The sequence below is a fragment of the Phaeoacremonium minimum genome (genome assembly GCF_000392275.1).
Source record: "Phaeoacremonium minimum UCRPA7 unplaced genomic scaffold PA7_03_scaffold_420, whole genome shotgun sequence".
Classification (NCBI taxonomy): Eukaryota; Fungi; Ascomycota; class Sordariomycetes; order Togniniales; family Togniniaceae; genus Phaeoacremonium; species Phaeoacremonium minimum.
In genome coordinates, this window is record NW_006921322.1 from 179,351 (window position 1) to 206,778 (window position 27,428).

The following is a 27,428-nucleotide window of genomic DNA, read 5'->3' on the forward strand; positions in this document are numbered from 1 at the left end:
CCCTGCTCCCCCAACTCAGTACGAATTTATTTAAAATTCCCAACTACACCGTTATTTAATATAAGCAAGAGCCGTAAATTTCATGATGGGGCCTAGTCGGGTCTTGTGAACTCCTCGTGACACCACTCTAAGCCATAAACTCTAGAGGTGGGCACAATATTATGTCTGAATTTGTTCTAATCTCCAGAAGACGGTCTGGATTGTACTTAGAAAGTGAAAAGGCTTACATGAGATTGCACGACGCCTTGTAATCTTGATGCTCAGGCGGATGAAGATGAGCGCCACGTGATTGGCCAAACGCGTTATTCCGACCCGCATTTTTGTGATGATGAATGACGACCGTTGTTACCGACACAATGGATTCACAAGCCTCACCTTAAAACGGGATGAACGGGTACACCGCGCCGCACTCCCCTTGTCAGACTATCACTGTTGGCTTTTCCCATCTCAACCACGAATCGAAGGAGCTTGAGCGATCTGGTAGCCACGGATGTCATTGTTGACTTGATGCTGCGACCAGTCACTTCACCAAGTGAATGTCGCTCCAGCACGGGGTCAGCGTCAACTAAATTACAGCTACAACGGCTTGCCGCGTTGGATATTGCTAGGTGAACGCACTACATCATCCAACTATGTCTTCATCGCGAGTTTCCGACGAAGAAGAGAGAGGGCGCGCCGGTGCGCCCAGGTCCTCATCAGAGTCACTGGATGAAGAGTCTGAGGAAGGGTTCGCTCTCCTCTCGGACCCCGAGGAAGACTCAGAAGATGATCTGGCCGATGGCAAGGAGTATTCTGCTGCAACGAAACTTGCACCTGCTCGCTCTCCACACTCAGAAAGCTCACTAAATGCAAATGTCATTGAGGCGAGAGCAAGAGAGCATACTGAGGCGGAGCATGCTCTTACTTTAAGACAGGCCATCAATGCTTATCCAATGGCTATATTCTGGTGTCTCATAGCTTCCACTTGTGTGATTATGGAAGGATATGATACCATCTTGTAAGATGATGACAGCCATTTGAGATGATACGAGCTCACATTTATCTCAACTAGGATCGGCAATTTCTACGCTTACCCGGCTTTTGCTGAGAAGTATGGACAATATATTGATGAACATGGTCAACATCAACTTTCTGCAGCATGGCAAGCGGCCTTGGGGAATAGTTCCGCTGTTGGATGCTTCTTCGGCGTGTTGCTCAACGGCCACCTAGTTGATAAATTTGGCCAGAAGCGTGTTCTTCTCTGCGCTTTGCTGAGCCTCTCTTTTACCATTTTCCTAACCTTCTTCGCTCCTAACATTATTGTTCTTATGATTGGCGAACTCTTTTGCGGGTTGCCATGGGGCATTTTTGCATCGTCGGCTCCGGCCTATGCGTCTGAAGTCCTACCTATGTGCCTCCGGGTGTATCTCACATCATACACGAACATGTGTTTTATCATCGGGCAACTGATCGCTGCAGGTGTGCTTGCTGGCCTTGTGCATCGCACTGATGAATGGGCTTATCGAATACCATTTGCCTTGCAGTGGACGTGGCCGGTAGTGATCATTCCCATTCTCACCTTTGCTCCAGAGTCCCCTTGGTACCTAGTTCGACGGGGCGATCTAGGCGAAGCTGAGAAATCCCTGCGTCGTCTCCAACGCAGCAGTGCCAACATCAATGTCAAAGCTGCGCTTGCTGATATTGTCCATACCAACAATCTCGAACAAAGACTCACTCCAGGGACCAGTTACTGGGATTGCTTCCGTGGCACCGAGCGTCGCAGGACGGAAATAGCCTGTGTAGCGTTCGCTGGCCAGGTTCTGTCAGGCTCCGCTTTTGCGTACAATTCGACCTATTTCTTCCAACAAGTTGGACTATCCACCGATCAGACTTACAATCTGAACACTGCCGGTACTGCCATGGCCTTTCTAGGCACCCTGGTTAACTGGTTCACACTCATGCCGAACTTCGGCCGCAGGAGGATATACCTTTATGGCATGTTTACAATGTGTATGATCCTCTTCATCATTGGTCTTTTGAACTTCAAGACTGAGAATCGTGCCGTCGGCATGACCCAAGCATTTCTTACCCTGGCATGGACGTTCACTTTTCAGTTATCCGTCGGACAGCTTGGCTGGGCTTTACCAGCCGAAGTCGGTTCTACAAGATTACGACAGAAGACGGTTTGCCTTGCCCGCAACGTCTATTACGCAGCTTCCATGATTGCAAATGTCATTCAGCCATATTTCATGAATCCGGCGCAGCTGAACCTGAAAGGCTTTACTGGGTTTGTCTGGGGCACTACAGCGTTTCTTACTTTCCTTTGGGCTTTCTTTCGGTTACCCGAAACGAAAGACCGAACGTATGAGGAGCTAGATTGGCTATTTGCGAGACGAACACCTTCGAGAAACTTCGAGACAGCTCAGGTACATAAGTTTATGCAGGAAGCGGAGATAGAATTGGATGCTGTGCACTTTGGCGGTGCTGAGGAGGATGGTACTGAGTCTTCGAATCTTATTAGTCCTGGCGACCCTCGTCATTGGTAGCCATTACGTGCAAATAGTGTCATTTAATTACAAATGAGTAATGTTCAAGAGTGAATGAGAGTCCAGTTCCATGCACAATTGAATGACGAGGTTCAGCATGGCGAAAGTAGGATACAATGCACTTAGACTCGGGAACGGAGTTAGATGCCGTGGTTGTCGAGCGGATGACATTACCCGCGACTGCGGTAGTGCTACCCCGAAGATGGGAAACGCTAAGCACAGGCGGTTTAGCTTATCAGCAAGATACCCTAAGTAGGTCACTACAAGTGGGACATTTGGCTTGTCCAGCGCGCTTCAGGTATATTCCTGCTCGAATATTGGACATAATATCCAAAAGCTACCGGGTACCCTGTATGCTAAAGTGCAGTACCTTGCGTACATGTGGGGAAGCCCTCGGTCTGTCAGAGCAACCCGAGAACTTGTCGAGGTTCTTAATAGCCTAACCCCTTATGATGTTCCTGACCTAGTACTGTTTTCTTGGATGCTCTGCAATCTTCGATTTATGTGTTTCTCCTACTCAAAATCATTTCAAAATGGGGTTCCTCAAGTCGAAGCCGGATTATGTCGACCTAGACCCAAACTTCAAGCCAGGCCCTAAGAATGGCCATCTCTCCGAGGGCGCCGAAGCATATACGTCAGTCTTCCAGCCTTTCGAGGACGGCATGCAAGGTCTTTGGAATAGCGACATTTCAATGGCAGATTTGAAGAATGTCTTCAAGACAGCACCGCCTGCTATTCCCGAAAATTGCCCGAAACCTGGCAAAGATGTTTTCATCTCGTACATCAAAGCTCCCGTTAGAGACGGAACATGGGTCGAGCTGAAGATTTGGAAATGTAAAAAGCCGTCCCCCAATGCTCTACTGGTATTCAGAATGCACGGAGGTGGATGGACTGTGGGGTCACACGAAACTGAGGAGGCCGAGAATTTGTATCTTGGCGCTTTGCCAAATGTGATTGTAGTGAGCGTTGACTATCGCATGTCAGTTCATATATGCTTGAGTGTTGAGTCGGCTACTGATACAAGGTCCAGGGCACCCGAATTTCCCTTTCCGTACGCTTTGAATGACTCCTTTGACGCATTGAGATGGGTTAGTTAGACAAGAACTCCGGATTCCGGCTTGAGCTCTAACATTATACAGTGCAAGGATAATGCCGGTAGGCTAGGGATCAATTCTGAGAAGATAGTTGTAGCTGGTTGCAGTGCCGGCGGGAATTTGGTAAGCAGAACGGTCATATGGGCCAATGTGGAATTGTCATGGATTTTTCTAACATAGTATAAGGCGGCAATTCTGTCTATCAAGGCAAGGAACGAGAGGCTCTCAGGTATTGTCGGTCAGATTTTGAGCATCCCCGTTACGTGCCACCCAAAATACTTCGGGAGCGTTCCTAAGAAAGAGAGATATGAGTTATTGAGTTACGTGCAGAATGCTAAGGCACCACTCGTCGACACTCCTCGAATGGAGTTCTTCTGGGACTGCTATGTTGGGAAAAATCCAGGGCCAGATGAATTCCACTCCCCTCTGCTCTGCACTAACCTACATGGCCTTCCTCCTGCAGGTCAGTATATAAAACTCACCCTGTTGCTTTATTTTCACAAACGTTGAATGCTAACGATAATTCTGTCAGCTGTTCATGTTGCGGGCTTGGATCCTCTTCGTGACGAGGGCATAGCATATGCCGAAGCACTTAAGGCTGCTGGGGTTCCAACCGACTTATATACGTATAAAGGTCTCCCTCATGGTTTTTATTCTGGAGTTACACTGAAAGAAACTGCCGCCTATTTTGATCGTGTGATCGGTTTTGTGAAGAAATTTGCTACGAGGGATTCCAAGTTATGACAGGCCGCCAATACATGTACGATATAACCATTACGAGCGAAATTCGATTTCATGGCCATAATTCTACCTTAAATTTGATACCCTTTCAAATTTGGAAGGTTAGATATCATTGACTTACTCGCCTGCAGTGTTATCCGTGATATTTGTAGCCAGCCTTAACACATACACAATCTATACACTCTTCATCGCAGACTATGAGGGATGACAGGTATTCAAAATGATAGATATCTCTAAATGGAACGGAATACTTTAAATAAATTCATTGACAGACCCAACCTTCATCGATCAGCCAGACTTTTTTGGTGTGATATCGACTCGTTATATTAGAGCCAACATACCAACGAGGCAATTTCTAAGAGCTATCCCTCGCGTCTAATCTTTTATATCATCGGTATAGCTCTAAATTATACTAGAACCCCAGAGTGAAACCCACATCAACTTTGAAATATTCCTTGTTTTGACGTCCATCACTCCCGTGCCGCACACAACCGTTCAATCCATCTCGCAAATTCTGTTGAAGGCATGTCAACACCTCGCCAAAAGATGTCAGAAGCCCAGATAACGACAGGGAAATATAGCGTTGTTGAGACGATAAAACTGATGGTGTATGGCCAGAATCCATCCTTTCCTATGTAATCCCAGCAGCCATTTAATAGAACTTTGCCGATTGTCCTATTTCCAAGACCGTGAACTAGGTAGAGTGCGAAGCTGATACGCCCAAGGTACCGAGCTGGGCGGGTTGAGAATAACGATTGCACAGAGGGTAAAAATGCCATAGGGCCAACAATGAGAATTGCGCTTACTGCCAGCCAAAATCGTCGACGATACGCTGTATACGGCCATACATGTGCGGACCACATGTAACCGGGGGTCTTCGTTGGATGATCCCGAGGATATCCAGAGAGAAATACGCCGAGCAACAGCGTAAGAACTAGTAGTACATTGACCAACCTTCGACGCGGCGGATGTACGGGCTTTTTGAGAAGGATTTCAAGTTCAGCGAGCATCATACCTGATAGAAAGAGGGCAACATCCCAGCGCTTGTGACCAAAACAGTGCGCCACAAGAATACTTTCCACCAGCAGACGAACAGAAGTCCGGCTTCTAGCTAAACCGACAATCATCAAGAAGACCACCATCGATCCCCTCAATTCCACGGCGATTGACCATAGCTGAGGGTTGTAGAACCCGAAGAACTCCGCGTTCCAATCCCATGGAGTGGACTCCCTGTCAAGAAAGTCGAGGTACGCTGCCACGCCATGGCTGAACGGCTTCCCTTCGACCTTCCTCGGCACGTTGACAATTCCAACACATGCGCAGATAAAGGCCATCAGACTAGAGACAAGAGAAGGAAGGTATAGTCGGATGACACGCCGGAAAGTGATAGATGTCAATCCAGTGGATAGCTCACCGAATTCCCGGCGATGCATGCGTTGAACGAAGCGATGCGATAACACGAATCCAGAGACAACAAAAAAGACGGATACCATTGCGGCCCCGGAATAGACGATTCGAATGAATGGAAGGAGGAGTATTGAATTGTTATTCATATAGCCCCATCCTGAGTTGACTGAGGGATACGGAATATGGCTCCAATGCAGTATGAAGACAATCAACGAAGCCACACCTCTAACGCCATCAAGATACTCCGTCGAATATTTCTTCGGCGCTGACATACTCTTCTCTGATTCCAATTGTGCTCTCTTCGACAAAAAGCTTGGCTTCATGAAAGCGATGCATTTTCTGAAGGAGACTGCACGAAGGCCTTCCCAGCCCAGGCCGCTTGGTTTTGAGATTCTCACTAGGTACGGTTGAGGTAAAAGGGCTTCTTCGTCCTCTCTTGCTCGCCCGGCAAGATGCATGGCGGTTGAAGCTATCCGTGATTGCTATCGTGGTAATGAAGTACCACGACTATTGAGAAACGATGAGTCCGGGGGTCGATGTCAATATTGGGATTGTAAGTGGAAAGAAGAATAGTAGGCCAAGTGCGAGTAAAGAGACCACCTAATTCAGGACTCTGCAAAAGCGATGCTGATAGGATTGTTATGTCTGTACCACGATTGTCGAGATGGATTCCTTTGGCGTTTGATGGAATGGGGCTGGCTCTTCACATAAATGATCTTTACAAGAGACGAATCGGAAATCACATTTCTGAGTGGCTATTTAGAGTTGAATTAGGGTGGGTTTGTCTAAGAGGGCGACATGGCAAAATCTTCTGAGTGGCGAAGGCGCCGTGACCCAAGAGCTCATCAACAACGATGATAAGTCAGACTCTCGGATCAGACGAAGAAGCAACAAGGAATGATGAAAGCCCCTGGTTTTAATGAAAGACTGTGAATTTATTGAAATGAACGCGGATCTTCCCCTGAACTAAGCCTAGCGGATGGGTGTATTCTTGTCCTAGGAGCTGAGGTAGTGTCTTGGCGTTTCTGAAACGAAAAACCCAGCCAATTCCGGTCCCGTATCATATCTGTTGAGCTGTAACTGATATGGGACGAGTCAATCGATTTTGATCATCCCTTGGCAGCCCTGTCCAATCTAGTCCAATCATGGCCACAAAATGTTGATAATTCAGACAAGCAGGCATCAGGCTTGTAAGGCGTGTCTCCCCAGCTGGGCAGGTGGGCACGCGACCAACATTCTAATGCCAACACCATTTTACATTTGCCTAATCGACATCGGCAGCAGATGCTTTGGGTAATCGCGCTGTACAGAGATGCAAGTTCAGAAAATCAACCTCCTCAATTTTTCATGGCGTATGAGTCGGGCATGTTAAGTTTGTTAAGTTACCGTTTTTCAGCATCGCATCATTGAATCTACATGCCTTGATGTCTTAGTCTAAAGAAAGATATCAACGGACAGTAGACAGCTCTGGTGGAAGGTCGAGAGCGTGCCATAAAGAACACACGTCGGACCAAGCCGACGTCTCTTCGTTAATTTAGCGACAATGTTGTCACCAAGCAGCCTTCCGCGCCTCCACATCAGTTCTCCGAAATCACCCATCGAACAGAGGAACTTCACCTCCCGTCCTATACGAAGGGTAATATGCATTATATCGATATTATTGCTTGCATGGTTGGCCCTGCGGACAAATCTGAAGCCAAGCAGACTCAGCGTCCTTAGCGATCCAAGGTTGATAGTGACGAATCTTCCAGACACCTCGTCGTCGAGATGGATTGGAGGCGGCTCAATTATTTTGACAGCGTCAGCCAATCAGGGAGACCATCCCAATCAGTTCCAGTCTCAAGACGGAGATATCTCACCTTCAGATACCCTACCGGATATCATCAGAATCCCTTTCGAGGAAGCTGTTCAAGGCATGAAGCTAGATGGGTGGGAGGATGAATGGTTCTCGTCTGGCAGATTTGACGCCAGGAATAACGGGCCGCTGGCGGAACCCAAGATTGATTTTATTTACAACTGGGTAAACGGAACTGAGAACGCCTTCAAAGATATTCGACACCAATATGAGTTAGTTTCGCCTCTTAACGACGCTGCGGGGAAGTGGATCTCACAACACAGCATCAACCGGTACCGTGACTGGGGAGAGCTGAGGTATTCGCTTCGCAGCGTGGACCTTTACGCCAATGGTTTCATCAACAAGATTCAAATTTTAGTCAACTCAGTAGGATACAACTCATCATCTACAGCTACTATTCCACAACGTCCGACATGGCTCAGGGATGATGATCCGACCAATGATGATATCCAGATATTAAGTCAAGAAATGTTCTTTCATGGCCAGGAGAAGAGGTGTCTACCAACTTTCAACTCATTGTCTATCGAGTCTCAAATCCACAACACCCCTTCTAGCACAGATCAGTTCATCGCTCTATCTGACGACATGTTCCTCGGAATGCCTCACGCGCCGTCAGACTTTTACTCCCCTTTGTTTGGATCGATGATGGGTTTTAAGGCAGATCATTACAACGTCAAAAATCTCGGTAGCAAAGACTCTTGGCCGTCTTTTGGTGAAAAGCCATTCGTTTACTATACTTCATATTTACTCAACCGCCGGTTTGGAATGCGAGATCGACATGTGCAAGCTCATTTTAGCCATTCGGTCTCTCGAGCCGTAATGAAAGAAGCGATGGCTTCTTTTCCAAGGCCTTCCTCTAAAGCAGCTTGTGAGCGTTTTCGAGGTGAATCACACTTTCAGATATACCCTTGGTTCGCGAGCTTTCATTACAGTATCGAGCGTTTCCGTGAAGCGCTCCTGTGGTCGTTCATTATGGTCCGCTCTGACATCAATCAAGATGGTTATCTAGACTGGACGGAACGAGAACTTATTATACGCGCAATTGACGAAGGTCGGAAGAAATTTCCCTTTCAAGACGCTTCAACACCGGCGACACAGAGTTCCCTTCGCGACAGAATATACTATCAGGTTCCAGAAATTTTGAAGAAAGCTGGCCTGCAGCCGCCTAAAGTCAATATAGATATTCAGTGGACGTCTCTTGACGGACCTGCGACAATTCGCAATATCAAATGCAACAGCTTGAGCATTGACAAATGCTTCGCTAATTCGTTTGCGTCTCCTCTCTCTGACACGGTCAACCGCAATTCAGATTTCACCGCCTCAAACGTCTTCTCTAGCTTGTCGCATCAGCATCCTGACTGTGGCGACTGCCTCCTCAAATTCTTATTAGCCTCGACTCCACGCGGGCTGGAACCGCTGCTCCCACCCAAGTCGAAACCTCATGATCGGGAGGTCATAGTCAAGGCGCTCAAGAAGTATCAGCATACAATCATTGGCACCGATACCATGAAGTTTGTCAGTAAGTAACTTCTGCCGTTCATTTCTACCCGTTGTAGCCATGTTTTGAGTATCAGAGACGAAGAGACTGCTTAGAGTAGACTCTTATACCCAAGACATATCTATTGGGGAGTTAACCTACTCTTTTTACTGTCCTAAAGAGGCTAATACTGAAGTTAAATGTGGTAGTGGTGAAGGATGCAGAGCAAGCAGAGATGGAACTGCTGGAAAGGACTATTGGGAGAGGGAAAATGTACGGCCAGTGGTGTTTAAACGACGATGTAATGACCGAAAGCGAAGAGCTGGTTCGCAAAGTGAAAGATGTCATGAAACGAGTATTCGAGACTCTCTGGCCCGACAGGTGTCGGTGGGAGAGGTAGGACTGGTAATGTTGAATGAGATTGATCATAGCTGGTATCATTCTATTTTCTTACATAGAATACGAATCAATTGGAACAGGGCAGCAATACCTACTGCTGACCAGCCACGGAGCACACACATACAGAAAAGAAGCCGATGCCTTCAGAGCATGAGAACATGTTGAGGATGAAGGGATAGCCTGCCAATTCTTGTATTGTAAGTACTCATAGCTAAATGAAGCGAGTGAAAGTAAAGTAAGTAATAGCAAATAAGTCACCTGACAACTTACAGATGTAAGACCATGCTCCCACAACTCAAACCACAATCTATACACTCTTCACAGCACAGAAATCGTCCTAGAATGTGGAGGACAACAGGATATAAAAGGAGAGCTCTCTGAACAGAACACTTGATATTGAATAACCTAGCAGATCCAACCTCCGTCTATTAGTTGAACCGTTCCTGTGATATACTTTGACTCGTCACACAAAAGCCAACACACTAACGAGGCAATTTCTGATGGCTGCCCTTCGCGTTTGATTTTTTGTATCATTGGCATGGGCTCCCCATTGCGTGCTTTGACCACCTGGGCATACATTGGAGTGTTGAAGGTACCACTATATCATGACTGGTTAGCATACCATTGCTTGACATATGCAGGTGGTCATCACTCACGGCGCGATGCAGTTCACGCGAATGCTTCTCGTGGGCCCAACCTCTGTAGCTGCACACTTTGTGATGCCAACTACTCCAAATTTCGAAGCACCATATGCGACGTTATTCACGAAGCCTTGAACGCCAGCAACACTCGATGCGTTGACAATACTACCCTCATCCTTCATGTGCTTAAGTTGAGCCCTCATGCAAAACATCATACCTGTCAAGTTCACACCAATAACAAAGTTCCAGTCTTCTGTCGGTTGCTGTTCCGTCGAATGCGTTCCAAATGTCCGAGGCAAAACGCCAGCCAGGTTAACTGCACCATCTAGTTTTCCAAATGCCTCAACGGTTTTCTCTATCCATTCGTCGACAGCCCTCTCGTCCCGAACGTCAACAACTTGCGCCATGACAGTACCGCCAGCCTGTTGTATGCCATTGGCCGCAGCAAAGAGAATCTTCTCCTGAACATCAGCCATTGACACTTTTGCACCTCGTGCAGCAAGCATCCTCGAGGTTTCCAGGCCCATCCCTCCACCGGCACCTGTCACGGCAACAACTTTTCCTTGAAGATTATTTGACATGTTTCAATACAAGATCGCGTCTTTGTTGGCGAATTCCATCCGATCCCCGATTACCTATGCTGATCATGTAAAAGCTCTACATTACCTTAAATAAGGCAAGGACCTGTCAGTATTACATGAAATGTCAAGTCTATCTCAGAATGGCGTTCACTGTCCCCTATCCCAGTAAACCCGTGTCCGTCCGCTACTTGGTTTCCGAAAGGCGCTAATTGCACTTGGAGAAAATGAGAACGAGTACGTCACGGTAATGCGAAATCTGTGGTGTTGCCTTATCCTAAGCTAAGACTAGGTTCGGTAAATAAGTCCGAACCCATTCCCGTGATGAACGTTGCGGGTGAGACATTGGATCAGCAAAGATTGGCGTTTTCAACAGCAGCGCCTACATAGGCGCTAGGCCAACTGGAAAATGCAAACCGGCAAGGTCATGTCTCTCTTGGAGACGAGATGGATCCAATGGAATAGACGGCACTAAGGGTTGGAATCTCAGTCTGTTGGCCCACTCCCCTCACTCCATGGACCTACCAACTTCCCCAGCTTCACCATCTGCGCTATGATTCAGAACTACTCCTTGGCAGCCCCTAGATCTAACTAGTACTATATTCTCTGCGGGGTAGACTAACATGGTCGTCCACGTCCAAGCCCTTGTTTGAGGATTAGCATTCCCACATCATGAGCCAATTTTCAACCACACCAGAGAGCTTGCTACGGAACCAAATCCTTGGGGTTTTATGATCAGGCAATTTTCTTTCATGGGACAGTTGATCTGCCCGAATGGAACCAACTACTTGGATAGATGGGTTGTCATTATTCGGAGACATGCAGAGCGAGGCAGCGCCGGCAAGCTCACAATCGGGACTACATGATAGAGACGCCAATCAGGCGCAGCAAACCCGACCTGCAAAGCAGCTGGCATGCCTAAGCTGTCGCCGAAAGAAGGTGAAAGTAAGACACATGTTTGATCCTGAAGAGACCGAGATGTGTGGCATGGCTGAACTTTTCAGTGTCGACCTGGTCCTCGAGGAGCGTCCAAGTGTCATCTTTGCTTGAAGCTCAAGGTCGAATGTGACATACCAGATTTTGACGAGCGAAGGCGAACTCATTCTCGTAAACTGATTGACGATCTTCGAGCAGAGATTGCCCGGCTCAATGTGGAGCTCGAGGAGCATCGCAACTATTGTCTTATGGGAGAACATGGCGGAGATTCCGTTTCGGATTGGCCGTCAGAGGAACAATCTGCAGGGCTATCTCCAGACTCTTGTTCTAGCAACTCTGATAACATGATTGTCCGCTTGTGTGGAGGCCGGAGACAACTCAATAGCGACCGAGGTGGCCGATTGCGTTTCTTCGGTCCAACTTCAAGCCTTCATTTGATGGAAAGTGTGACTTCATCCGTTCTCATCAGAGAATCTAATGGGACAACTTGTCCAGTCTGGCAGGAAGACTTTCCGATTGAAGTTCAAAGTTATCTGCTTGACCTCTACTGGACTCATCAACATCAAGTACTGCCATGGTATGTTGGGAAGGAAAATCTTTGTTTCCCCGATGCTAATTTCTATCATAGTATTCATAAAGAGGGTAAGCGCGGACTAAATTCTGTCTGAGTTGGCATTTCTTCTTATTGACCCGAAAATAGCATTTCTTCGTGACATGGGCAGTGGCGATACGAAATATTGCAGCACACTTCTCCTCTACTGTATGCTCACAAGAGCAGCAGCCATATCGAATCAGCCAGGGCTTCGTGCTCTTGCGTTAGCCGATGATGCCGAAGACGATCCTCCTTATCTTGTGCGCAAGTGTGTTCAACTATTAGAGACCGAGTTAGACAATCCAGGAATTACCACGGCACAGTCATTACAGCTCTTGAGTGAAATGCATTGTGCGATCTCTCACGACACTAAGGGATGGATGTATGCAGGTGAGTTATCGATAACGTGCAATTGCAATGCTTGACTGAATCTGTGATCGTAATAGGTGGTGCTGGAAGACTTGCTTATGAGCTTGGTCTGCACAGTGCTTCCGAGACACTTGGTTCCGGTCTTTCGAAGCTCGATCTTGAAGTCCGCCAAATTACGTTCTGGAGCTGTTTCAATCTTGACCGGTTAGTTACTTTCATCTTACCCGACCCAAACTTGACTTACTTATCATCATAGGGCATGGGCACTGTATCTCGGACGACCTCAATGCATGAGACTGGAAGACATCGACGTCAAACGGCCTGGTGAGGGTTGCATTGAAGCATCCAACGAGATGAAGATGTCTGCAGCGTGGACCAATCTATTGGAAATAATTGGGTTGATATGTGAAATCTTGAACGGGGTGCACACTCCTCCACATCGAATGAACTCGGTTGATCAAAGGCTTCAACATTGGCATTCCACACTGGATGACTCATTGCACTACAACCCGAAACAGGTCCCAGCAGTGTTTCTATTACAGTGAGTTTGACAGCTTCGCAAAGTTTTTTAGCCAGCTATTGACGATTTGCTTTAGCATGCAATACTTTGCAGCCATGATTCTTCTACATCGCCCTCAAGCCCAATTTGGCAAAGAGATGGCTTTGCAGTCGTCTGCAAGCGAAACCTCGAGACAAATTTGCATTGAGCACGCATGTTCAATAGCAAAACTGCTACAAGAATATCATGATGAGCATGGAAGCGTTCTGACGATGTCTTGGATTGCCCTTCACATCATTGCCACAGCCTCAACAACACTGATTGCAAACATTGCAGAGAGGAAAGCTGGAATCAATGTGGAGAGACAATTGAGCTGTCTGCGCAAGTGTCTTGATGCTTTGAATGAGTTAGAAAAGAGTCATGTGGTAACTAGGCGAGTGAGAAAGGTGATTCAGCACGCAATTCGGCTCCTTAATCTTGATGCCACGATTCACCCTTTCGGTTCAGTCCGTCAACTCACCAGTCTGCCGACGCCGCTTTCCTTCAGCTCATCAATCCCAGTTCCAGCTATGGATCTTCAATCTCTACCATTCCTTGACCTTCTTCCTGCAGCATATCAGTTCGATCGGTTGAATTCATTTGAATCGTACTTCTCCTGAAAAGTCAAAATCTAAGGTGTTTAGTTCGAACGGATCAAATCGATGACATGCCATTAATTAGATACGTAATATAATCTAGTTCTACACCAACATCGTTTGCATATCTACTTCTGGCAAGGAGACCAAAGACGTCGGAATCAGACGGTAGATACAGAAATAACATGATCTATAACTGTGCACTTGTCCAGTCCTTTGACCGCTGGTGTTAGTGCCGCCCCATTGGTGTTCAATTCAGACTGTATCTCGGGCAGTGGAGGGTAGTCAATCATTGCAGTATCAAGATATGCTGTACGAGTACTGCCGTCGTAATCAGCCTTAGTATATCCGTTTCCAAGCCAGGCCATTGGGTTGTTGTTCAATTCATCAAGATATGTGTAGTCGAAATCCTCCCATCTAGGATGGCGAAGGGCGTATAATTGATTCAGTGCGTTACCAGGATAATATGCTTAGCTCAGAGTTAGCTCCAGATCCAATCGAAGGTGTTATCAGCACAACGTCTCACCTATATTTCTCCCAGTCGGATCTCCCCTTTTGAACCATGATTTACACTAGGTTGCGTTAGTATAACACAATGCAGCTTCTTAAGGACACCTACAGGCTGGCCAAAAATTGTACCCTTAAGGTACTGATTGACATGAGCAGTGTATTGCTTTACTCTTTCTTGCCTATGTTTTCAGTGTCAGAGGATTAAGGAAAGTAGCGGTCAATGCCACTTACTTGATACAGATTGATTTGATTTTCTCCCGAAGCATTTTTTCGACACACGCGACCATCATCTCACACTCTGACTCTGCGCATAAGTATGAATTTCCAGCTCCAGGGGCGCAATTAGGTCCAAAGAACAAGAAGCAATTCGGCATCTTGTCAACGAGACAACCTAGGTATGCCTCTGGTTCAGGGTCCATAACTTGGTTCCATGTGATTCCATCTCGCCCTTCCACAGAAAACCTGCTTCGAAAATCACTATTTATGATTTGGTCAAATTGATGTTGTTCGTCACTCAGATAGAACAACATACCAGATAAAGCCTGTAGCCCATATAATGGCATCGCATTTGTGCATTTTCCCATCCGTTGTGATAATTCCTTCTTCCGTAACGCATTGCAATTCTTTGGAGATCCATTCCACATTATCTTGCGTGATGGCTTCCAGATATCCCGGCCCGGGCACCAGTCTTCGGCAACCTGGCGGGAAGTCTGGTAGTAATGTTTCCAGAATTTCCGGCCTCTTTTTCAACATTTTCTGCATGTGTGCTCTGAAGTTTGCCTCCATCGTTTTCTGTTCCTCAGATCCATACTTGAAGCCATCCTCCGCCATATATGCCATGATCCCATCTTCAATACTTCTTCTGTACGTATGGTAAGCTTTTGGGTCGTTTGCCCATTGTTCGCGCTCTTCTTTGGAGTATGTAACTTGGAAGTGTTAGACAATTAGACAAGTGTACTGGGAGCCATGCTAGCCTTACAGTTTCCTTCCGCAAGCTGTCCTCGTTTTTCCAGCTCTGCCGCCCCAAATCCCACTGGTGCGATCCAATTTCTATCAAGGTCAGCGAGCTTCATGGAAAACTCTGCTCCAACACTAAATGTCTTACTGCGATCTCATATAATGGTGGACCTTCTTCGCTGATTTCTGTATATGGGGCAATACTTGTACGCCCGTTGAACCTCCACCTACTAGAGCAACCACCTTGTCCGATGGGTCGAAAGACTCATCATAGTTTGCAGTGTGCATATTAGGCCCGCGAAAAGAGTGTAGTCCTGGAACTTTGGGAAATTCCCAGTTATTGAGCATACCCCATGCCATAATAAAAATATCCGCTTCATCCTCGATTGTCTACACTCCTCAGCTACGAAGCCTATCATTCATAACAGGTACGTATGATACATACCTGATAGTTTACCTGATCATAAATTTTCAGGTTCCAGGTTCCACTATCCTCGTTCCACTTGGCATGGGTCACAAGGTGACGGAACTTCATGTACTTGCGCACCTGGTACTTTGTGGCAATTTTCGAAATGTAGTCATTAATCTCTTTTCCTCCCGCATAATAGCTAGACCAGTCTGGGTTGTCTTCGAACAGGAAAGCAAAACAAGGGGCTGGAATGTCGCAGGCCACACCAGGGTATCTATTTTCGAGCCATACACCGCCAACATCTATCTATGTGTCAACATGTCATTCGCTATACAGAGCTTCATTGCTTCTTACCGGCGTTTTTGTCGTATATCTGAACATCCACATGTTCGCTCAAGTGTTGGGTGAATCTAATGACAGTAGTAATGCCCGAGATCCCGGCACCTACACAAACAATACGAAGTCTGCGCCCAGGATCGTCAATGGGTCTTGACAAGATCGGAGACGGAAAGTCCGTGTAATGTAGCTGGCCTGAATATACCATAGCTATCACTGGTGCACTTTGGTCTAGAAAACACCACAGCAGCTTATGAATCAATTGTCGTTCTGGTTTTTAAAGTCGCGGCAACTATTTCATGGCATGGCTTCATCTGGCCTTCTACCATTTGGAGGCGACCTTTCAAGTAGAAGCTCAAGTCGTGGTGCTTCATTACTCAGCCCTTTGGGAAACCCTGCCATCAACCCGGTGACATTATGCCGTCCGGAAATGGTAGCCGTACACATAGACTTTGTGTGGACCTGAAAGCCACCATCGCCAATCATGGAAACAGACACCGACGTGATAGCCTTGGACTAGCGCCGGTCAATATGTCCGACCAATTGCTAAATCGCAATTTGAGCTTGCGCTAAGGACCCCTTTCGAAACCCCCCCCCCCCCCCCCCCCCCCCCCCCAGACTCTTGGAACGGTGGACATGCGGGGTACTATCTACAGCAGTCCAGCAGCCTCTTACGGTTCATCCGTGTAAATGGAGGACAGGCCATTGATAAAGGGGGAAGCCTTCCATTGCCTTGTCCAATACGCTGCTAATCATTGGTATCTGTGTGAAGCGGCCCCTGATTCTCTCCTTCATATGTAGACCAGTGGTCCCTCTACAAATTATTCATCTTGATTGCTGCTATGTCAAGTATAGATCTGTCTCCATTCAAAAACTTATGACATGAAGGCCTGTAGTATTAACTTGCATGAATCAACAGGCTAGCATATTACCATGATCGAGGATAAAGAGCACGAGATAAACATGGGGAATGTAGAAACGCTGGAAACATCCCCTAGCCACGACCTTGCTGCTCCAAGCGAGGTGAAGCAGGAGTTAGAGACGGAGTTGACTGAAAGAACTACCGCCAAGGCTTGGTTCTCAATCCTCGTGAGTTTTCCGGAAATACTTGAGTGATTCGAAAGAAACCTCATTGACGATCTGTGGTCATAGTTTCTTGCTCTGTCATTTGGTGGACCATTCTGGTGATTAATTCCAGCTTTTATTTTGTCAATTCAGATGTTAACACCCTAGATAGGGCTACACCGACAACGGCTGCTATTGCCTCGCAGCTACTTGGTAGTTTTGGTCAGGCAGAGCTCTCGGCCTGGGTTGTCCCCTGTATCACTACAGCCGCTGCCGTTACAATCCTGCTCTTTGGGGCTAACTCTGATCTATTTGGTCGACGTTACTTTCTTCTATCAGCAAATGTTATCACGGCTGTATCTTATATCGTTTGTGCTCGCGCAAACTCAACTTCCATGCTCATTACTGGACTTAGCCTCAATGGCGTTGGATCGGGTATCACGGGCATTGCACTTATCGCTGTGCCAGAACTGATCCCGAACAGATACCGACATATAGGGGTGGTGCTTGCGGATTCGGTCGTTTATATCATGATAGTCATTGGACCAATTGCTGGGCGTTTTGCTATAATGCACAGCGACGAACGATGGCGATACTTGTACTGGACCGGCTTCATCATCGAAGCTATGACAACTATTGGTTTATTTTTCCTCTACCGTGAGCATTACGAGATCCAATATTTTCGTACAAGTTTTCTGATTGCCCTGTTCTAGATCCCCCAAAACATCCTAGGGGAATACCCTGGAAAGCTGCCTTGAAAGGGCTTGACTGGGTTGGCGGCATATTATTTACAGTCGGCGCCGTTCTTGTTCTTGTGGGCATTGTGTATACCTCTTATCTCTCGAGCACAGATGTCCGGGTGTTGGTGTGTCTCTGTGTTGGCTTCGCAGTCATTATTGCCTTCGCTATCTGGGAGAAGTTTGGTGGAGTGAAGTACCCTCTCTGTCCGTCGGAGATCTTCACTAGTCACCGAGGTCGGGAGTTCACTGTACCTTTCTTCCTGACCTTCATTCTGGTCGGCTTTTTCTACGGAACTGCTGTGATATACCCAACGATGCTCAGTGAGTGGGGCATTTTCTCCTTGGAAAAGTCATGATACTAACATTAATTGTGTTTGGATTCGTTCTACATTGACGCAACAACACCTGTTTCAGAGCAGCTTCTCTTGACTCTTCCAAACAGTCTCCCGATTCCTTTTGGTGCGATGCTTTTGTCTGTATTCGGCAACAAGATTGGCCACTGGAAGTGGCAGATGGTCATTTCAACATTCTCTCTCGTCTTATGGGGCAGCTTATTGGCACTGATCAATCCAAATAACAAGGGCATGATCATTGCGTTTGTAACTTTGTGTCAAGCATCGTATGGGTGGTCTGTCTATCTCTCAGTCACCTATACTCAGCTTGGAGTTCCACAAGAAATGCTCGGTATATCGGGCGGTTTGGCGGGAACTGCCCGGTATGCTGGCGGCGCGGTGGCTGCAGCTTGCTATTCAAGCGCCATCGCCAATGGCATTGCTACCAAAGGTGCACAATTGATTCCTCGGGCAGCTTTAGATGCGGGACTTCCAGAATCATCTCTTACGCAGGTAGTGGCCGTCGCGGGTCAAGGTGCAGCGGCCCTGTCGAATATTCCCGGAGTGACCCAACAAGTCATTGATGCCGTCGGGGTCGCTTACAAGTACTCTGCTGCATTTGGATTGAGGTACGCAACGTCACACCTTGTCCTGGTACTCCCAAGCTAAGTCTATCTCTAGAAATGCAGCCTTAGCATCGATGGCTTTTGGAGTGGTTGGGATCATCCTGGCGCTTCTATGCGAAGATATCGAGTCAAAGATGACGGCCAAGATTGAAGTTTTTCTTGAGAATGATGCACTTGCAGAGAAGAACAGATATCATTGAGGAATGTGAGAATCTATCTGGATGAATTCTTGTTAGGATGCAGACATACATGCACGAACGAAAAGTTTGCGATATGTCTCTTGTTCATAATTGTCAATGTGACTTGGAATATAGTTTCACATCTGTATTATTTGGCAGCTTCATGTCCATATGAGATCCCACCCATAACCCTTGCCATTGTTTCATTCGAAAAGTCTGGTTGCTCTCGGTTGAAGACCATCCCAGCACTAATCTCCAAGGCCCTGCCAGTTGCGTTGGGATCTTTCAGAAGGTCAATAATTGCGGTCACAACTTCCTCGATTGGCGTGAAGTCTTCCTCCCTAAGTTGAGACCAAGTATGATCAGAGTGCAGATTCGTTCGAATTGCTCCAGGTAGCGTGCAATTAACCCTGATCCCCTCGTTGCAAAGAGCCGCGCTCATAGATCTCATGAGTCCAAGGACTCCATGCTTCGCTACAGCATAAAGCGGCAGCTCGGGCGAAGCGTATATTGAGGCCGCTAGATTTTGGATTAGTTGGATATTTTCTATTTGATTCCATCTTGTAGCATGACTAACCAGAAGCTGTGATTATAATGACTCCTCCAGGCTCATTGTTACGCCGCATATAATGCATCGCAAGATATGCTGAGTATTCCACTCCCGTCAGGTTGACGTGTTGTACCAGAAGCGAAGGCGGCTGTGGTGGCCACGTCTTGGCCTTGTCGTAGAAATCTGGTAGGCCTGCAATCCCAGCGTTCGCAAAAACAAAATCAAGGCGGCCATGCTTTGTGAATGTCTTCTCAAATGCCTCGAGCTGCTCATTGTACTTGACTACATTCGCTTTAACGAATGATGCGTTGCTTCCCAGATCACGAGCAGCTTTCAATCCATCATCTTCGTTCAGGTCTACGATAGCTACGAGCCAGTTCTCCCTAACCAGTTTCTGCGCAACCGCGAAGCCCATGCCCGAGCCGCCACCTGTAATCAAGGCGACTTGCATGATCATGTGTCAGTTCTCACAGGTGTCTATACGTGCGCGCCACTATTTTGCCAACCTCGTCGTTCTCTTCGCAATATACTCCCTTCGTAAATAGGAACACCGGCAATAGAGTCACCGAAGACTAATTTGGGGAAGCCCAAATGTGGTTCCTCCCAATTGTGGATATGTGAATTGCAGACCCGCGATAAATTCCGGACAATAATACCGCAGCGTCTAGTCAAACGCCGCCAGCCGAGACTAACAGGTAGTTCTGGCGTGGATATGTCCTTGCCCCCGCTTAAGTGTTGCCTTCCACGGTGAAAGAGTCCGTAGGCTGTTGTAGCTCCGGAAATGAGTGCAGCGCCACAATGGCCAGAAAGCTAAAGTATCTTGATTCTGTAAAAGGATTATGGTGAAACTTATGGGGTGACTCGCCGTAAAGGTATTGTTGAATAACATATTGACGACACCCACCTGCCCTACCGAATCTGTGTCTGACAGGGCTTCCTTACCCATCTACTGCACTCAACATATGAACCAAGATGGCAACCACTATGGCTCCAATGCTGGGGTCCATTGACAGTATAACAGAAAACCACAACACTATTCATGCCGGTGACATCTCTCAATGCCAAGTCAGCAAGGACTTTCTCCAGCTTTCGCCTATTATAGGCGAAAATACCAAGACAGGCGCAACAGAAAAGCGGAACGGAGAGAGAGGTTATTACCGCAATGAGGAACTCGGTGGTCCTATACACAGCGAGAGAGACATGAAAATTATTGTCGTCGGTGCAGGAGCATCCGCACTATGTTTTGCCTACAAGCTTCAACGCTCCTTCCAGAACTTCTCCCTGAAAGTTTATGAAAAGAATCCCGAGATATCGGGAACTTGGTTCGAAAATAGATACCCAGGGTGAGTCTCCGCTATATCAGGATCATCCATGGGGTTAAACTGATTGAAACCAATCTCAGCTGTGCGTGCGACGTACCTGCGCATAACTACGTCTTTTCGTGGGAGCCAAAGCCAGATTGGTCGGCAGTCTACGCTGGAAGTGCAGAGATCAAGAACTACTTCAAGGAATTTGCGACCAAATATGGTTTGAACAAGTACATAAGGGTGAACTCCGAGGTATCTCGAGCCCAGTGGAAGGAGGAGCAGGGTCAATGGGAGGTTACCATCAATGAAACTGTCACTGGCAACTTGGTTATCGAGTATTGTCATATCCTGATCAATGGATCAGGGATTCTCAATAATTGGAGGTGGCCCGACTTGCACGGCTTGAATGAATTCGAGGGAAAGCTCCTCCACAGTGCCAACTATGACGAATCTGCCGATCTTACCGGGAAACGAGTCGGCTTGATAGGCAATGGGTATGTTTTTAATGTCTCGAACATATTTGTTCTATACCGCTAATGGACTAAGCTCTTCTGGGATTCAAATATTGCCAGCTATTCAACCACATGCTGCGACAGTCACCACCTTTTTGAGAACTCCGACTTGGGTCACACCGCTTCGTGGGTTCGAACAACATTCATATACTGAACAGGAGAAAAAAGACTTCGCCAGTAATCCGGGTCTACTGCTCCAGTGGCGAAAACAAACGGAGAGCAATGTCAACAACATTTACTCTATGTTTCTGAAGGGGAGCAGACTGCAGGAGACGACCAAGCAACGTGTTACGCTTCAGATGAAGTCTAAACTTACCAAGCCCGAGCTTCAAGAGAAGTTAATCCCCAAATGGGACTTTGGATGCCGTCGCATGACCCCAGGTATCAATTATCTAGAGACATTGCAAGAAGAAAATGTTGAGGTGGTATTTGGTGAGATTGATTGTGTCACTGCTAAGGGGTGTGTCGCCAATGGGAAACAATATTCTCTGGATGTGTTGATCTGCGCGACTGGATTCGATGTGTCCTTTCGGCCACGGTTTCCCATACTTGGAGAGAACGGGTTAAATCTCCAGGATCTTTGGTCCCAGGAGGCTCATTCCTACCTTGGTGTAGCTGCTCCTGGACAGCCCAATTACTTACATTTCCTGGGACCCAATTGCCCGATTGGGAGTGGGCCACTGATTGGAGCTATTGGTCAGTCAAAATCTTCACGAGGCATATATGGCACCTACTAATTAGAGTCATGGATCTTTGTAGAAGCACAAGCAGATTACATGCTTCGTTGGTGTGACCGCTGGCAAACAGAAAACATCCATTCCTTCATTCCAAAGCTCAACGCAATTGAAGACTTTGCTGCACGCACCGACTTATTCATGCGGGACACGATCTGGAAGAGCGGGTGTCGGAGCTGGTACAAATCCCACACCATCGATGGGCGTGTCTCTGCATTGTGGCCCGGCAGTTCCCTGCACTACTTTGAGGCGTTGCAGTATCTACGCGCCGATGACTGGGAAGTAACATATAGGGGCAATAGATTTGACTGGCTTGGGAATGGGTTCAGTCAGACCGAATGTGATGATACTTGTGACTGGGCTTACTACATTCGAGACTATGACGACTCCCCCTATCTCAGCAAAGGAAAGGCAAGGAAGGTGTTGACAAAGAGCGGAACTGTACAGCACGAGGCGGTGGAGCTAGACGAGAATGATCCAAATTGGAAAGCGTGGTGTTGAAGTAAACTATATCTAGATTACCTGTCGCTGTGATAGACTTGACTAAAGAGCAGTTTTGGCAGCTCACATGATGGAGAATTGCTACAGAAAATATTGAGTTCATAGAAAGTCCCCATATCGCCCATCCCAGGTAAGCCCGAGGTGACGGTGACCCAGTGGCCATTGTCAGTTGGTCGTGAGCCCAGTTAAGCTTGATTAATACAAGCTTTTCGGCGCTGACAAGCCACGGCGCGTTACTTGATTAGATTGCCTCCAGAGGCTTCTGTGGGGAATCCTGGATCAGGGGAGCCGGTGATGTTGTTACTGTGGAGCGCCCGAATTCTAGATTCGCATAGAATAATAAGAGGGGAAAAAATCCAACCCATGCAGACGATAAGAATAAAAATGTCTGCGGCTGCATACACAGGAATCCGTTAGAATAACGAGCCTTCATTCTGAACCGATATCTCACCTCCGAAGGACTACACCACCTCCAAGCAGAATTTCCCATTGACAACGCCTAAACAAGTTTACAGAGCACGGTGCAGAAAACAGTTGCTTGCCGTCAAGAGATGCAAAGTCATTTATCAGGCGTCAAAGGTCTCCCCGATGTCAGTACGCGGACCTCGCCATCATCATTCCGTCCAATATCACAGCATCGTCTAGTGGACGGCCAAGAAACCTACACGGAGCATTGGCGAAGGTTATCAAGGCAGTCAGACGATTTCGTGAGGTCGTCTCGCGGCACAATTCCCATCGCCGCTTCACCAACACCCAGTCATCAAGATTTTCACGTCGTGGAAACTCCGTACAAGCCGGAGGAGATTGTGTATGATACTGAGTCCCAGTTGATCCATGCAAATAACTCTCAAGACAGCAGCAGACCAGGGCATCTGCCTTCACAAGCTAACAATAGCCCAGCCTCTTCATCTGAATTGAAGGACTTAACATTACCGGAAGGGCCGCGCTTAGCACACAAGCCGACGCCGCGGCGAGTATACGTGCCTGACCCGAGAACGGAGTATAATCACAGTGCGTCTGCAGTACGCAGGGCGAATATCAAGCCAGAGCCTGGGTGCTGCGGCTTGTGTGAAATCTCATCGGCTGCAGTAGTCGGGTCCTGTCTTGGAGATTGGTTAACTGGTGTGCTGAAGATTACATTGACTAGCATGGCAGCTTGCTGCGCTGCGAAACTTTGCTAGGCATGCTTGGTATTATTCTGCAAAATGAATAAAATATTCACAAAAATGAAGACCTCATACATCCAACTAATAGATTAAAGTTTGTCAACAAAAAAAAATTGGCTTGTGAGATCTAATATCTATCGGCTTGGTAATATTGATGAGATGTTCCTCCTGTTTGGGTGACGCGGTGTAAAGTATACACAAGCTCGAGACAAATTGGCCGGCGCCACACTTCAAATGCCCCTCACCTCCGAAAGGATCCCCCTTCATTCATCAACACCAACGTCTCGCGTTCTCTCGGAAACCTCATCACTGCTAGCGACAACCAGCCCTCCCCTCCCTTCTTATTGCTCGCAGCAAAGTCACGCACAATGGCTTCTATAGCAAATCTACAGCGCATATCCGCCGCGAAGTTGTCTGGGCTTCTTCTGGCCGAGCAGAGCGGCGACCCCACCATTGCTGTCATCGACGTGCGAGATGACGGTGAGTTCCAGCTTCTCTTCCTTCCGCAGCAAGCCTAGGATCCTCTTTTCCACTTTTCGAACAGTAAATACATGACCGGCTAACCTCATCTATGATCCAGATCATATCGGCGGTCACATCAAAGGCTCTATGCACGTCCCTTCCCGCACGCTCGATGCCATGCTCCCGACCATCATCCGCAAGCTTCAAGACAAGAAGACAATTGTCTTCCACTGTGCCTTGTCTCAGCAGCGTGGCCCTGGCGCCGCCTTACGGTATCTTCGCGAACGAGACCACATTCTGGGCAACAAACAAAAGTCAACCACGGATAAGGATGGGGCCGATCCCGTCGAGCAAAGAGTCTATGTCCTTGACCGGGGCTTTGTTGGCTGGCAAGAGGTATACGGCAAGGATGAAAGATTGACCGAAGGATATCGCAAGGACTTGTGGGAAGACGGTTACTGGGGCTGAGCATTGGTCCATTTCAGTTCGAGCACAATACTGCTCGGTTGTGATAGCTGGTCATACTCTAATGCCCTCCCTCGGATCCCACACCCACCATCCGGCGTTCGGCTCGAAGACTATGGATATCAAGGTTCGCGGCCGCTCTACGGTCGATATATCTAAGTGGCGATCTCGTTCAACGGTCATAGGCCTCCCACAAGCAGCGGGTGATCCTTCAGAAACACGGCCGCATAAATTCCTCAGAATACGGATATCCTTTGAATGACCACAATTTATCGCCACAATTTATCGATTACAGACTGAGCAACACTCCCAGGTGGCCATTCACTTGCGTATTTCACCCCTTGGCGATACTATCATCAATGGGATGGTCATCTTGGAGAAGTACGGTAGCGATAGCACAAGTTGCCAGAAGAGTTGTAACATTCCTGTCCTGTGTTGCTCTTTCCAAGAGGTCAGCCAAACAACGAATTGTCCATAGCCTAATACTACAGGTTTCGGCCAACAATCTCAACCGATTCAAGCAATCTAGTCCTACCGCGATAGATTGGACTTATGCTCGCCTCTCAATGGTCAATGTATATTGATTAGTATTCCGTCCCCGCGTTTAGGCCTTCTCGGCCTGACCTTCACGTGTATCAACTGGAGGATCATCTTGCGTCTTCCTAGCAACCACGGCTTCTATCTCGGCTTCAAGACGAGACTCTCCCTTACGCGTCTTCCAAGGATGAGGGCCTTCTTTAGAGAACATGAGCTCGACTTCCTCAAGAGTCTTTCCGCAGGTCTCTGGATAGAAGATGAAGAACCACCCAGCAGCAGCAATACACAACACCCCGAAGATGATAAATAGCTTCCAAGTGATGTTCACAAAAGCAGGTGGAGTGAACATGCCAAGTGCAAAGTTGAAAACCCAGTTGGACATGGCTGCCATCGACATGCCAGTGGCACGAGTACCAAGCGACCAGACCTCAGCAGCATAGATCCAGCAGACGGGCGCCAGAGTAAGGGCGTACACGACGATAAGCAGGTAGGAGAACACAATGACGGTGTTGGCTGGGGCACCCTTGTCAACAGCAATCACGATGTTGGCGTTGGGCGGGTCGCCGACACCGCCTGGCACATTTGTGTGATGCGCACCCATCACTCCGCCGATGACAAAATGGCAGAAGCCCATACCCAGCGCACCCCAGACGAGAAGGGTTCTTCGACCAGTCTTATCGATGAAAATCCACATGATACCGGTGAAGATGATGAACACGGCGTACTGGATGCCAGACGTAACCATGCCAACATCGCCACTCAGTCCAGCCATCTCTGCGATGTACGTGAGGTAGTAGACGATGATATTCGCGCCAGCAAGTTGCTTTTTATCAGGTTAGCTCACGTACAGATCTCTTAGATCTTGGGTCGGGGTTACTCACCTGCCAAGCCTGCACTGTCATGCCTGCCATCGTACGTTTCCACATGCCGTTCTTGAAGAACTTCCTCCAGCCACGGCCAGCCTCCTGCTCGGCGCGCATTGTGGTGACGATTTCCTCCCATTCCGCGATGACCAGTGGATCATTTTCGTTACCACCGGCCTGAATTCGGGCAAGTGTCTGAATGGCCTCTTTTTCACGCCCAACCTTGGCCAACCAACGTGGCGATCGTGGGAGGAACGGAAGTCCCAGAATGAGAAAAACGGCTGGAATGAACTGGGTGCCCCAGGCCGTTCTGAAGGACGCTGTTCCATCAATCTTGGAGCAACCATAGCCGATAAAATACATGATGAGGATGCCAAACTCGATGGCCAGCTGCTGAATAATGACGATGGAGCCTCGCTTATCCTTCTTTGCAATCTCAGCAAGGTACACTGGCACCTGGGAAGACGTAATTCCAACGGTGAATCCATTAAGCACTCGCCCAGCGATGAGTTCACCATAGTTTCGGCACGCCACCTGGACCGAGGTTCCAATCAACCAGAAGATACACGCAAACATGATAGAATCACGTCGACCGATCTTGTCAGAGATGGGACCGGCGACAGCAGACCCAACCACAGAGCCAGCCGCGAGAGCGGAACCGATGGCACCTTGGATCACACCAGACGGGTTGTTGAAGTAATTGATATACTGATTGGTCACTACGATTGCTGACATGGACGAGATATCAAAGCCAAAGCTAGATGGTAATTTAGGACAAGTCTGAGAGTAGTGGTGTTAAGCTCAACACTGACAGTGCTCCACCAAGGGTGGCAATGATAGCCACGAAGTGGACGTTGTATATTTTTGGGAGAGTCGGGAGCCCCATCTTAGCTGGATCCCCGTCGGTAGGCAAAGCAACACGAAGCAAGGTAGATTCTAGAGGTATTCGGGTTCTGGAAGATAATTGAGAGGCCACTCCCCTCAACCAGAAGGCAAGCACGTCCCTATATACCTGGTTTCAGCCAATATCGTCGCAACGTTGAAAGGAGCATACTTGGCATCGCAACATGAGAGAGTGCAAACAGCTTATGCTTGAAGCGTCGCCTTCTCCCACTGCTAACCCTAGACGCGGATTTTCGACTTGGCGATGACCGTCCATGGTAATCACCCCCGAAAGCGCTGCGTATGAGTAGCATTTACGCATCGTCTCCAGCCCGGGGTACCTTAGCTCCTGCCAATAAGCAGAGACGCTTTCTTGGCAATACAGCCCATGGGCGGGGGAGTCTTGGAGTCTTGAGACGATGCGGGGCGAGATGGACGTCCAATGTGTTCGTGCAAGAGTATAGGCATTGGCCAAGGTAGATTTTCAAGCACATGTAGCATTTGGCATTTGCTCTCTTGTCTCCGATTTGGGCGGCAGGGACGATCT

General features: G+C 47.8%; 3 protein-coding genes across 3 annotated transcripts; 1 reads left to right on the forward strand and 2 right to left on the reverse strand.

Moving 5' to 3' along the window:
• Positions 1-19,474: 19,474 nt before the first annotated feature.
• On the reverse strand, positions 19,475-19,909 carry UCRPA7_5649 (putative 15-hydroxyprostaglandin dehydrogenase (nad(+)) protein; the record flags this gene model as incomplete). The annotated part of the gene is made up of 1 exon (XM_007918194.1): positions 19,475-19,909. The coding sequence occupies one exon, from the start codon at positions 19,907-19,909 to the stop codon at positions 19,475-19,477; it is 435 nt and encodes a 144-aa protein (XP_007916385.1).
• A 4,131-nt stretch (positions 19,910-24,040) lies between these two features.
• On the forward strand, positions 24,041-24,602 carry UCRPA7_5650 (putative phosphoprotein phosphatase-like protein; the record flags this gene model as incomplete). Its single annotated transcript, XM_007918195.1, has 2 exons — positions 24,041-24,152; positions 24,253-24,602. 2 exons carry the CDS (start codon positions 24,041-24,043, stop codon positions 24,600-24,602), a joined length of 462 nt encoding a protein of 153 aa, XP_007916386.1.
• Positions 24,603-25,203: 601 nt separating this feature from the next.
• UCRPA7_5651 (putative sugar transporter-like protein) lies at positions 25,204-26,885 on the reverse strand (the record flags this gene model as incomplete). The annotated part of the gene is made up of 3 exons (XM_007918196.1): positions 25,204-25,959; positions 26,018-26,756; positions 26,812-26,885. 3 exons carry the CDS (start codon positions 26,883-26,885, stop codon positions 25,204-25,206), a joined length of 1,569 nt encoding a protein of 522 aa, XP_007916387.1.
• Positions 26,886-27,428: the final 543 nt, after the last annotated feature.